We start from the raw sequence: 15177 nt of genomic DNA, 5'->3' as shown, positions 1-15177 counted from the left end.
TTACTTTATGTTTACTGGTTTATATCCATGGGAAAACACAAAAAAAAAAAACATTTTGTCTTGTTTCTAATACAAATATCAAAAAAACCATTACATCAAGAAGCATTTTCAAGACAAGTAAAAATTGTTGTCTCCTTTGCAGAAAAAAGTCAAATGAAAGGTGCTGTATGTGAGTCTTTGACTCTTCTAAAGCATTAAAATACCACAATATGTTTGCAGATGTTTAAGAAACATGCTAAGTGAACAGAAAAACAATGCTGAAGTTGAAGATATTCTGCTTTGAAAATGTGTGTTCCTTGCCGAAACGTCTGTCTTTTTTTTCTTGGTCCCTTTCACACCGGGTTAGACGACGCAGTGGCGCTGTGGGTAGCACGTTCGCCTCACAGCAAGAAGGTCGCTGGGTTGCTGGTCCGATCCTTGGCACAGTTGGCGTTTCTGTGTGGAGTTTGCATGTTCTCCCTGCGTTTGCGTGGGTTTCCTCCGGGTACTCCGGTTTCCCCCACAGTCCAAAGACACGGTACAGGTGAATTGGGTAGGCTAAATTGTCCGTAGTGTATGAGTGTGTGTGCGTATGTGTGGATGTTTCCCAGAGATGGGTTGCAGCTGGAAGGGCATCCGCTGCGATAAAACTTGCTGGATAAGTTGGCGGTTCATTCCGCTGTGGCGACCCCATATTAATAAAGGGACTAAGCCGACAAGAAAATGAATGAATGAATTACCCCGGGTTATCTTTGTGAAAACTGTCATTCATTCAGTCATGAAGACTCTCAAAGCATCCATCCCTGACCGAAACGCGACCTCCACTGGACAGTAGCAGACTCCAAAATGAGACGCAGATTCAGAGTTCCACATGAGATTAATTAGCAAATTATATAAACATTACAAGAGTAAAGAGTAGGTGAGCAGGTTCCTAACATCACGCTATATGACGGGATTTGCAGTGATACACAATTTAGCTGTTTGCGCCAAACGCAACATGACAGAAAAGTAACGACGGCACTTACTTCACTGCAGCGAAATGAGGTTTATAATCCTATTAATACAGAATAAACCCTTTTTAACATTATTAAAATGTAGATGCTGAATCACTGACATGTGTTGGCTTGCACACAGTTATAAAGTTCAATTTCAGGTGGTTTATTTTATGTTGAAGATCTGAGGTGAACTATCTGCTGCTGCTTTCAGTAGTACGGCAATAAACGTGATGTGAAATGGCATTTAGACTTGCATTATTAGCATTTAACACTGATTAAATAATATGATGTGTACCTGAGGGGATCATTTTCAGTTAATCCTGTTCACCTGTGAGAAATAGAAGCAGTTTCTAAAATATAAATGTCAGGTGTTGGTAAGAACAAAATTTCATTTCAATGTGGAGAATATTCCTTTTATCATGTGCCGTTGGTTTTATTTAGAAACATGAATTAAATCAGCCTTTAGGCTCAACAGTCATGGCTCATTTCTGTTGGTGTCGTCAATCTGGCAACCAGTGCTTGTGTGCGCCTAGAACCAGAAGTGCAATACGTAGTTCAACCAGTGGGTGTGAAACGTACATACTGCACCTTTCTGCGTTCACACCAGACGCAGAAGAAGTGTCAACTGCGAGTGATTTACATGTTAAGTCAAGGCAAAGACACGAATAGACATCCTGTGGTTTGATACGCGCGAATGAGGCACCGTGAATGAACATATCGCGCAAACCACTCGAGTTGGAAAATCTGAACTTCAGTGGACATTCGGGCCGCGTTAACCAATCAGGAGCTTTCTCTTGTAGGGAAGTGATTGCGACGTAGCGCCTGTTATTGGTGTCCCAGGGAAAAATCCTCCTGCCGACACCACAACAGTTCATCAAACTGGGCTCGGCTCAGTCCGAAGCACCGCTGAAAGCCTCCATCATCCAGGTACAGTTTCTGGAGGAGTTGATGAACTTACAGAGCTGGTGCACCTCTAAAAGGATCTAGTGGACTCAGACACAGCTCCAAACAAATCAACGCTATTTTTCAGCCTTCATAAAGCACATAAACACAACTATTCTCTCAATAAAATCCATATTAGCCATTTAGCAACGAAGCTAGAGTCACTGAGCAGATAGAAGCCCCGCCCAGAGGGCCGGATTAACCAAGGGCCTTATGGGCAGTGGGCCAGGGGCCCGTGCGCACTTGGGTCCCCTGCTAGGGGAGGAAGAAAAACGCCTGTTTGGGAGTGTGTTTTTTGGCTAAGTGCAAATAGCACACCTAGTTGGAATAAGCTATTCACGGTTTACGCCCATCAATGCCTGATTGACAGACAACATGTGTAAAGAGTGAAGCAGGCTTACAGCTTGAGTGGTGTACCTCGTACCTCGAGGGCCTAATCCCGCCCTCTGGGCGGGGCTTCTATCTGCTCAGTGACTCTAGCTTCGTTGCTAAATGGCTAACATGGATTTTATTGAGAGAATAGTTGTGTTTATGTGCTTTATGAAGGCTGAAAAACAGCGTTGATTCGTTTGGAGCTGTGTCTGAGTCCACTAGATCCTTTCAGAGGTGCACCAGCTCTGTGAGTTCATCAAATTGCCACGGTGTATGAAATGTGCTATATAAATAAACTTGCCTTGCCTCGTAAAGCGGACAGCATCATGTTTTGACGCGATCGATCGTCAACCCGGTTCGAATCCACCATCTGCTGAACTCGTGCTACTTTTTCTCTCCACATTACATATCATTAAATATATCTATTTTTAATGGGAAAGAAACGTTTTTAAAAATAGCCGGCAGCTAGCTCTCTGCAACTCTCACATGGTCGCCCACTGAAGCTAAGCAGGGCTGCGCCCGGTCAGAACCTGGACAGGAAGCCATATGGGAACGCTAGGTTGCTGTCGGAAGTGGTGTTAGTGAGACCAGCGGGGGGCGCCCAACCTGAAGTCTGTGTGTGTGATTTGAGTAAATCGGAATCCTTGTGATTTGTTCCTGCTTACACGTACACGGGCCATATCCGATCTGTGCCACATGGGAGAAAACAATCGAATTGAGTCACTTGAACAGGGCAGTGTAAATGCGGCCTGAGAGAAACACAAACTCAGCTCTCCGTGTGTGTCTGTACGAGAGGCAGAAATGAAAATAAAGCTGACTTTAATGTTTTTGTGTGTGTGTTTTTCAGAGCTGATGTGTTTGTGTGTGTGTGTGTGTGTGCAGCTTGAGCTCTTCTGCCCTTCATCTGAATAACACAAGAGTTCAGCTCGAGAACTGAGTGTACAAACCACCCGTCAGCAGGTAAACAACAACATTATGCTGACCTTGACCTGATATCACACACACACACACACACACACACACACACACACACACACACACACACACACACACACACACACACACACACACACACACACACACTCACACGTTTATCTATCTGTGTGGGATTTTTCATGTTGTTTCTGCCACTGCTGTGCCAGAGTACTTATGGCTCAGTGCCACACACACACATAAACACAAACACACACCCAAACATGCATAACCGCACTAGCCCACTGGCGCGCAATTACACACATTACACACAAACACATATACACACACACACACAAAGACAAACTCACACACACATATACACTCACAAACTAACACAAACCCAAAACACAGACATAAATACACACTCACACACATACACACACAAACACACAAATTACAAAAATGCACATACATACAGAGACACAAACAAAAAAAAACACACACACACACACACATGCGCATACATACAGAGACAAACATGCACACACACACAGTCAAACACATAAACACACACACAAATACACAAACACAACACATTCACACATGCACACAGACACACAAACACATAATCAAACGCATACACAAACACGCACACACACACGCAAACACAGTCAAACACAAACACACACACATACACAAACACAACACATTCACACTTACACACAAACGCATACACAAACACAACACATACACAACACATTCACACAAACACAATCAAACATACACAAACACACACACGCAAACACACACAAACAGTCAAACAAACACCAACACATACACACAGACACACAAACACATACGCGCACACACACATACACATTCACACTTACACACAAACACACACACAAACACAACACATTCACACATGCACACAGACACACAAACACAATCAAACGCATACACAAACACGCACACACACACGCAAACACAGTCAAACACAAACACAACACATTCACACTTACACACAAACGCATACACAAACACAACACATACACACACAAACACATACACAACACATTCACACAAACACAATCAAACATACACAAACACACACACGCAAACACACACAAACAGTCAAACACAAACACCAACACATACACACAGACACACAAACACATACGCACGTACACAAACACAGCACATTCACACTTACACACAAACACATACACAAACACAACACATACACACAACACACATAATCAAACATATGCGCACACACACAAACACTCAGATTAACTCACACACACACAAACCCACAAAGACAGACACAAAGAACACAAACATGCACAAAGACACAGTCAAACATAAACACACACACACACACTAACTCACACGCATGCAAACACACATACTAACTCACACACACACAAACCCACAAAGACAGACACAAAGAACACAAACATGCACAAAGACAGTCAAACACACACTACCTCACACACACGCAAACACACACACACACACAAACACAGACACACACAAACTCTCACACACACACAAACCCACAAAGAACACAAACACGGACACAGACACAGTCAAACACACACACAAACAAACACAAACACACACACTAACTCACACACACACACAAACCCACAAAGACAGACACAAAGAACACAAACACGAACACAGACACAGACAAACAGGCACACAAACAAACACAAACTCAAACAAACACACACACACAGACACACACATACTAACTCACACACAAACCCACAAAGATAGACACAAAGAACACAAACACGCACAAAGACACAGTCAAACACATACACAAACACACACTAACTCGCACACACACACACAAACACATTACACACATTCACACACAAACACAGAAAGACACACAAACACACACTAACTCCCACAAACCCACAGACAGACACAAACACACACACCACACACACACACACATCTACCTGTGTGGGATGTTTCATGTTATTTCTGCCAATGCTGTGCCAGCGTCCTTATGGCTCAGTGCCACACACACACAAACACACACACACACATTGCCCACACGAGCTAGTACAGCATTACCCATAAACACACCTCAATGTCACAACAGCTCGACAAAGACACACACAGTTCTCCAGAAAGGCTGAGATGACAAAAGCAGAAATCTGATGAGGCGATCTGACACGTCTGCTCAGCAGAGACACTCAAGAGTTTGAGTTGACCAGTTTCACCATCTCCAGCACACACACATTACCACATACAGGTCAGGTCAGAATTATTAGCCCCCTGAATTATTCGCCTCCCTGTTTATTTTACCCCCAATTTCTGTTTAACAGAGAGCAGACATTTTCAACACATTTCTAAACATAATAGTTTTAATAACTCATCTCTAATAACTGATTTATTTGATATTTGCCGTGATGGCAGTAAATAATATTAGACTACATATTTTTTCAAGACACTTCTATACAGCTTAAAGTGACATTTAAAGGCTTAACTAGGTTAATTAGGTTAACTAGGCAGGTTAGGGTAATTAGGCAAGTTATTGTGTAACGATGGTTTGTTCTGTAGACTATCAAAAACAAATATATAGCTTAAAGGGGCTAATAATATTGTCCCTAAAATGGTTTGTAAAAAATTAATAACTGCTTTTATTCCAGTCCAAATAAAACAAATAAGACTTTCTCCAGAAGAAAAAACATTATCAGACATACTGTGAAAATTTCCTGAATCTGTTAATCATCATTTGGGAAATTTTTAACTAAGAAAAAAAAAACAAAAAAAACAAAGGGGGCTAATAATTCTGACTTCATCTGTTTATTTAACTATGAGGTACAGTCAAGACGGGCGGCACGGTGGCGCAGTGGGTAGCACAATCGTCTCACAGCAAGAAGGTCGCTGGTTCGAGCCTCGGCTGGGTCAGTTGGCGTTTCTGTGTGGAGTTTGCATGTTCTCAATGCGTTCGCGCGAGTTTCCCCCACAGACATCTGGTACAGGTGAATTGGGTAGGCTAAATTGTTCGTAGTGTATGTGTGTGAATGAGTGTGTATGGATGTTTCCCAGCGATGGGTTGCAGCTGGAAGTGCATCCGCTGCGTAGAACATATGCTGGATAAGTTGGCGGTTCATTCCGCTGTGGCGACCCCAGATTAATAAAGACACTAAGCCAAAAAGAAAATGAATGAAGCCCCAAATTATTCATACCCCTCATATATACTGAGTATATATACATACACAAGCTAATTGTGTACGTAATTACTATATGATATATTATTATCATTATTATTCATTTTACAACATTCTTTTATTATATTTATCATTAAACGGATATTTAATTGTATATTTATATAGATATTGTTTACTGCATTTATTTTTATATATTTTTAATAATCTTTATACCAAAAGAAAAACAATAAGCAGTACAATAATATTCTAATATTAGTCATTTATTCAAATATTAATAATAACTATACGCTATAGTGTCTCCATAGATATACACACACACACACAAAGGCACACACACACACCGGCCTCTCTCCATATGATCACAGTTGCTTCAGTAAGCGGCAGCTTTTCAGGTGGGTGGAAACTGAACCTGACATCCAGCACAGATGCGGAGCGAGGAGATCAGGAGCAGCTCAAATAACACCCGATTCATGCCAGCGTTCACTGCACAGTGCTTAATGCGACTTTAGACATCAAGATACAATTCACACTCGCAGATATTTGACTGAATAGAATATGCATATTTAGCATGCTGTCCGGGAAGAGGGCTCTGAGCTCGGGAAGACACCCTAACTCGTGTTATTCCTCTTATCAGGATAAAGATAGAGTCCGAACGCAGTGTCTAGACCGGCTCCAGAACGCTCCCCCCTCAGATTTAAATAGGTATCTGGTTTAATAGTGTGGAGTTGGGGTAGTAGGGGGACGATGAAGTCGAGAGAAAACGAAAGTATGAGGTGTTAAACTATTTATAGGGGTTTGCTCTTGAGCTGATTGGATAATAGAATGACTGTGCGTGTGATGAATTAGCCTCGTCAAAGACTGATCGTGCTCCTCCCGAAATTTGTTTGTAAAACATCACTACATAATAGTTTGCTCTGTAGACAATCCAAAACAAATATTGTCCAAGGGGGTTAATGATATTGACAATTAAAAAAAAATTTAAAACTGCTTTTATTCTAGCCGAAATAAAGCAAATACGACTTTGTCCAGAAGATGAGATATTGTAGGAAATACTGTGAAAAAATCCTGAATCTGTTAAACTTCATTTAAAGAACAAAAAAGATTCACAGAAAGGCGAATAATACTGACTTCAGCATATACGAGTATTCACCCGTCGCAGATCTCTCTTTTACACTCATATATTCTACAGGAAGCTTTACAGTAATATATTTGTGCAAATACAGTCAATTAGTCGGTACCGAAGCCAGGACAGGCAACTAATCTAACAAAAAACTAAAGATCGCTGTTAAAAAAATTTGATACAAATTCATATTTTGGAAAAAATATTCAATAAAATTTTGATAAACAAGAAAAAAAAATCTAAAGAAACATAAAAAATACATTATTTATTGTTATAAATTTGTTTATTAAATGTATTTAATTGAAATTTTGTAGTTTGTCAAATTTATTTCTTAAGATGCTCCATGACCGCGCTCTTATTTTAACGAAAAAACTTAAATGCACCAAATATTGTCAATATTCACTGGGAAATTTTATATATATTGTTTAAGAATGGGTGGCATGGTGGCTCAGTGGTTAGCACTGTCACCTCACAGCAAAAAGGTTGCAGGTTCGAGTCCAGTTGGCGTTTCTGTGTGGAGTTTGCATGTTCTGCCTGTGTTGGCGTGGGTTTCCTCCGGGTGCTCCGGCGTCCTCCACATTCCAAACACATGCACTATAGGTGAATTGGATAAACTAAATTGGCAGTAGTGTATGAGCGTTATTGAGTGTGTATGGGTGTTTCCCAGTAATGGGTTGCAGCTTGAAGGGCATCCGCTGCTTAAAACATTTGCTGGAATAGTTGGCGGTTCATTCCGCTGTGGCAACAGCGGATGAATAAGAAACTAAGCCGAAGGAAAATGAATGAATGATTGAATATACAGTAAAGACAAAATAAGTCGCCCTCCTGTGAAAATGTTTGATTATTTTTTAAATATTTCTCAAGTGCTGATTAACGAACAGGTTTTTTTCCAACACATTCTTGTAACATACATTTAATAATTCATTTCTAATTCTATTTTGTCTTTGCTATGATGATGATACATAGTAATTTACTTTTCAAGATACTAATATTCAGCTTAAAGCTTTAAAGGCTTTACTGGGCTAATTTTGTTAATTAGGACAACAGCAGTTTGTTTTGTAGACAATACAAAGTATATATTTCTTAAATACTGACCAAAAAACTCATTGTAAAAAATTAAACTTTCATTCCTCCTAACAAAAAGAAATGACTTTCAGCAGAATAAAATCAAATGTGACTGTGAAAGCGTCATTCATTCATTCATTCATTTTCTTGTCGGCTTAGTCCCTTTATTAATCCAGGGTCGCCACAGCGAAATGAACCGCCAATAGAGCACATTTTTATGCAGCAGATGCCCTTCCAGCCGCAACCCATCACTGGGAAACATCCACACACATACACACATACACTACGGACAATTTAGCCTACCCAATTCACCTGTACCGCATGTCTTTGGACTGTGGGGGAAACCTATGTCTAATATGAAAGTAAAAACATTCTGAAATATTACCGAGTGCTGTTTATCCGCTGACCAAAAAAATGGACAGAAATTACCATCTGATCATTTTTAAATATTTTAATCTCATATTTTGTGTTAAGCCTATTGTTTTGTTCATTTCGACACCTCGTAAGAAAGATCAACATTGCTTCATGATATTACTCCAGTGCCGGTGCTGTGACGAGAAATGCACGCCTGCACGGACCCCCTTCATAGACTTGCTTTAGCCTTCTTAGTCTAGACTACATTTAAACAAAACAAACTCAAAGGCCAAATTTGATTAAAATGTAGGCTAATATGAAAAAGAACAAGAAGAAAATGCGTTTTTAAATCTAGGTTTAGAAATAAATGAAAAAAAATGACAGTATTATAGACTGATGTAATGAGCCGGTTTCTAAAATTAGGCATTTTGGTGGGTTTTAAACAAACAAAAGTCATAAAATTGTTGTAGTTTTCTACTAAACCATTTACTTTAATTAATCTAATCAGTATTGTATTTAAATTAAATCATTTTTAATCGTCAGATGTATTTGAAGAAAAGTTATGCTGAATAACTATCTTCTTTTTTTTTGGTAGGGCCAGAGAAAATGTTGGCAGGGCAAGTAAAAATCTGAATCACTGGCCCGAACGGGCCAATAGAAAAAAAACCCTAGTGTTGAACCATGTATAGGCCTACATTAATTTATTTTATTTGATTATTTTTATTTGTTTTTGTATGTTTTTGTCATTTACTCTACAGTATTTCCTTTTTATTATCGCTACTGTTGTTGGCATTAATATTATTATTTAATAACCTGTATAATGGTTATTACATGTACATCTACGCACTATATGCTGATTGTGTACGGCATGTTTTTCTGTGTTCAAATAATACAAAATAAAAGAAAAATTTGACGGAAAAATTATTAAAATTTCACTAATCGCTTTATAATAAATTTGTCTGCAATACAAAGTGCCAACGTTTGAGCTACTGACCTTATTTACATAAGACTTACGTGATCAGCTCATGTTAAATGAATCCAAATGTATTAATTAGATTTAATTATATAAATGTTGTCATTATTGTTCGAGGTTAACGCTCTGGAGACACGAGGAATGAGAAATAAAGCCTTTAATCTGAATGAAGAACCTGTTTTTTGAGTCTGCCAAACTATGATTAACTTACTGGCCTGCTTTGGAGACCTAATCAGTTTCTGACCCGATGATATACGAATATAATAACATCCCCAAATGTGTTTTCTGTTCTGAGTGTACGTAAATGTAAGTTAGCAGGTATATCAAATGGAGAATGAACGCGCTTCTGCGGAGTCCAGAAAAAAGTGGGCGGGGCAGCGCACACTCCTGCTGAAGAGGAACTCCACGTCACCGTGCCCATATTTGGACTGTAAACTTCCTACAGGAAGCGGCTGTCTGAGTGTCCGAGACGAGCAGAATGTTTGTTGTCTGACTTTTTCACTAACTTGCACATTCAGCAAAGTTGAAAAACAAAAGCTACCATTTAATCCTCGAATTAGTTAAAACAGGCGAACTGTCTTAGACTGAAAACCTCACAACAATAACATAAAACAGCAATAAAAAACAGCAGGGCTCTGTTCAATAATAAAACAGCTTTATTTCGAATATTTATGTCACATCACAGCTTAATAAAACTACAACTATACTTATCAAAGGTATACTAAATCCTGAAAAGAATTATTAAAAGAATTATAAATCAGTCTATCGGCTTTATATGTGTATATAGCTAAACAGCTATAAGCCTACCTCATTAATCCGCTGTTCGAGGGCATAAAGCGTGAATCGGAGTATTAGATTTGTAATTATTCTGTAAAATCGTGACCATAAATGCGCTAAAGGATCGCTTTACTGCGGCTCTGGTGCGCGCTTCGCCCTCGGGCTTGTTTACAGTCCCAGCAGTTCCCGACAATGACGTGAGAAAGCGTGTGACGTAACGCCGTAGGGGCGTGACCAGCTGTCAGTGCGAGAGCTGCTTATAAAAACCAAATCGGGATACCGATCCACGAGAAAGAACGCATCAGAGCAAATCAAGCCAACATCTCTCTGAGGGAGCGTTCACTTTCAGTAGGAGACTCAGAAACATCCCGAGCGGTTCACCGCTGCGCTACTCGGCTCATTCTGAAGGACTTTGGCTTGTGTTTAATTCATTCCAGAGGAGCATCGGCAGATTGTTAGATTCCTGAAGAGGGGAACGGGACAGAAAACGCCGCTTCATTGACTGTCATCGTTATTCGCGCTCCTTCTCGGACGGTTTTACAGGTGGACGCTGAACTGTCAGGCTCGCCAGCTGAACCACCGGTTTTCAAACTCTATGAGTACAAAAATGGAGCAGCCGTTTTACCACGACGACTCGTTTCTGTTGGGTTACGGTCACAACGACGCGGCTCTACACGACTACAAACTCCAGAAACCGGGCATGAACTTGAACGTGACCGAGCCGCCCTATCGGAGCCTCAAATCGGACCTCTATCAGGCGTCCAGCGCCGATGTGGGCTCACTCAAACTGGCCTCCCCGGAGCTGGAGAGGCTCATCATCCAGACGGGCAACGGCGTGCTGACGACCCCCACACCGGGCCAGTACCTCTACGGTCGGGGGATCACCGACGAGCAGGAGGGCTTCGCGGAGGGCTTCGTCAAGGCTCTGGATGAGCTCCACAAGATGAACCAGATGCCCCCGCCCAACGTGTCGATTGGAGCCGGCGGCGTGACGACGTGCTCGACAACTGCGTCCGTTTTCGGCTCCTCCCTGCAGTCGGAGCCTCCCATTTACACGACGCTGAACGCATACTGCCCAGCACCCAGCCACCCGTCCACCACCATCAGCTACCTGCCGTCCCACATACAGCAGAGCCAGCACCCGGAAACCGCGCACGCGTTCCAGCACCCCGGCGTGCTCCCTCAGCGCTTCTTGCCTTTGAAAGAGGAACCGCAGACTGTTCCCGACATGCATAGCAGCGACGGCTCGCCGCCCATGTCCCCGATCGACATGGACTCGCAGGAACGCATCAAGGCGGAACGCAAGAGGCTCCGGAACCGACTGGCGGCCACCAAATGCCGAAGGCGCAAACTAGAACGCATCGCGCGGCTGGAGGAAAAAGTGAAGGTACTGAAGTCCGACAACGCCGGACTGTCCAACACAGCGTCTGTTCTGCGGGAACAGGTGGCGCAACTCAAGCAGAAGGTCCTGAGGCACATGAACAGCGGCTGTCAGCTCATGCTGACCAGTAAGATGGAGGCGTTTTAAACGCGACGGGACTTTCACTAAAGCAAGACGCAGAAATAACACTGGAGATTGTTTGTTCGACAACTGAACGACACTCGCGAGCTCTCAGCTGAGCTGTTTTGGACCCGTCCTGGACTCCGATTAAAAGCTCGTCGCGAAGCGTCCTCTGGGACGGAAGAGAACGGACACTGCGGCCCCCAGAGAGAGCCGCGCGCGCGCGCCTCGACGCAGTGGAAAGGCCAGTCGTACATCAATAATGTGTTTAATGTCATGATCAGCTCTGTTTTTGATCATGTGGACGCATCTGATATTTTCGTGCAGTACTGTTTCTGAACTCATAAATTATTGTGTCAGTCGGGTTGATCCTGACGCCATGTTAACAATGTCACATGTTTACAATGTCGTTTTTTTATTGTGTGCGCTGTTTATTTAAGTAAATGCATTGAAATATAACCTTTAAGAGTGTGGCTTTTCATTCTGTGTTATACAATGTGTCGCTTTAACCAGTTGTGTAACTCAGTTCCTCAGAGTCTTCACATTCAGCCTACAACTACATGAAAACTAAACTGATTTATTGTGGCTTGACGATATTATTATTCAATAGTAGTGAAGTACTCAGCTGGTTTCTGGAGGTTGCGTATTGGTCAACGCTTCCTGCATTTGCGCTTTCACACAAGAGGCACTAGGCCTTTCCTGCTGACGTCAAGCAGCACACCATATATGGTCACTTTTGCTCCTCGTACGTCACTCTCCGCCCACAGGCCCAGGCGGAATAGTTTCACCGCTCTAGGATCAGCGGGGCTGGAGAGCAGAGAGGGGGTTTCCGAAGTTGGACAAGACCACTTTAAACATGTGGGATGGTGTGTGTGTGTGTGTGTGTGTTTCCACAGAATTTAGTGGGTTGAACCGTCAAAAGGGAACAATGATGCTGTTCCAAATAACCTGTAATTCAGTTCAGACACATTTGAGATGATAATAGACGTGATAAAATTACTTAAAATGATTATTTTTTATTATTATTAGTCTATTTATTATTATTTGTCTATAAATATTTGACTAATTTACCAAAAAAATAAATAAATAAACAACAGTCAACATTTAAAAGGGCATCAGAATACTGGTTTTGCAATATAAAAATAAATTAATATTTATAATAGGCTATTGCACAGATTTTGGCATTGTTCAATACATATTTTGGATTTAGGACAAGTTGAAAGATGAAAGACTAGATGCACAAATTAAAGCAACAAGCAGAAAAACACATTGACCTTTATACAGAGAAAACAGGGTGAGTTAACCTATATCTCTAAGGCAGTGGTTCTCAAAGTGGGGGTTGCGGGACAATGAAGGGGGGGGGGGGGGGGGTCACCTGGTGATTTCCAAAAATCTATTTTTTATTAAACCATAAGAATTGCCATATTTTATCCATAACCCACTGGAAAAAAAATGTTGTTTATGTTGTTTTACAGTTACAATGTACTATACAGTTTCTAAAGTAGCTTATAGTTACTAGTACTATTGGATTGCGACCTCTGGGATAATTACATTATATTAATGTCAGTTGCAGCAGATTGATTTTATATCACCAGGTTAAACTTTCTGGCCCATTTACAGCACTCACATACATTAAAAATAAATAAATGAAGAATAGACTTGGGTCTGTTGGTGTGTGCGTGCCATTGCATGCGAGGTTTCTGTATTTATAACCACCTCAGAGAATATTGGGGGTCGCGAGTCACGGGCATTGTTATTTTGGGGGTCGTGGGCTGAAATGTTTGGGAACCCCTGCTCTAAAGGATAGGTAGTGTTTTTGGTGCTGATGAAAAACAACTAAAGGGTAAGTGTAAATGTCAATGTACCTGTAGTTATTAACAATAAGCGTGCTTATAAACTCTTTGCAAGGCCGTGAAGCTGATTTATTTATTGATATTTTAATGCTATATCAGCAGCATTGGCTGTATGGCAACACTTGTACAAAATATTCAATATATCATTTACAATCATAGCTTTCTTAATAAACAATAGTACAAAACAATCATTGTACAAACAAAAAACAAAACTAGCAATAACGCTGATTAAAAATTCATATTTCAGTTTGATCAAACATCATCACCCCCACCCCCAGAATTTGCCATTGGTCCAGAATGTTTGCCACTTTATTCTAATTTGACCTATTTTGACTGCTATGTCATCATAAATTGTGAAGATAACCCAACAAAGCAAAGAAAACGCACAATATGACACAAGAAGTCAACTTTCATTATTGACCGACTGTTGTTAAAAAAAAAAACATTGTACAACTAGTAGCCTATTCTGAATCTTGAACCTTCTTGAGAAAAAAATGACCAATGAAAAGGTCCGAAGCACCAAAAGCAGCCTATTAACGTTAATTTGAATACTAATTAGGCGGTGTATAAAAATCCAAAATCAAACAAAAAGTTAAGGGGTAGCTTAAATAATGTGTCGGTGCTCTTTGTGTAAGGGATTCATCAGAATAAACATCAAAATCAGTCCAAGGCACTCAAAAAATGTGGAAATTTATTTTTATTTTTTAAGTCCTTTATTGACATGGCTGTTCCTTAAAACTGTGGCTACATGAAGTCAAGTGTCATCAAAACGTGTTTTAAGAAATAGCCATGTCAGTAAAGACTTAAAAAAAAAAATTCCACATCTTTGGAGTGCCTTAGACTGACTTTTGCCGTTTATACTATTATGGTGTTGTTAGAGGAATTTTCAAGAGAGGCAAGAACAACTTATATATAAATATTTATATATATTTATATATATATATATATTTATATATATATATATATATATATATATATATATATATATATATATATATATATATTTATATATATATATATATATATATATATATATATATATATATTTATATATAGATATATATTTATATTTATATATATATATATATATATATATATATATATATATATATATATATATATATATATATACTT

General features: G+C 40.2%; 1 protein-coding gene and 1 long non-coding RNA gene across 2 annotated transcripts in view; one reads left to right on the top strand and one right to left on the bottom strand.

The window, feature by feature from the left end:
* The window catches only part of LOC141381122 (uncharacterized), a 51949-nt gene that overhangs the window by 33501 nt on the left and 3271 nt on the right, over positions 1–15177 (bottom strand). The gene's annotated exons all lie outside the window — the stretch shown is intronic.
* On the top strand, positions 10999–12649 carry junbb (JunB proto-oncogene, AP-1 transcription factor subunit b). The gene is given in 1 exon segment (NM_212750.1): positions 10999–12649. A coding segment is annotated over 1 exon segment (933 nt). The 5' UTR covers positions 10999–11284; the 3' UTR covers positions 12218–12649.

Source organism: Danio rerio, chromosome 3 (genome assembly GCF_049306965.1).
Source record: "Danio rerio strain Tuebingen ecotype United States chromosome 3, GRCz12tu, whole genome shotgun sequence".
NCBI lineage: Eukaryota > Metazoa > Chordata > Actinopteri > Cypriniformes > Danionidae > Danio > Danio rerio.
The sequence above is the reverse complement of the archived record's forward strand: the minus strand, read 5'-3'. Positions and strand labels throughout refer to the sequence as shown.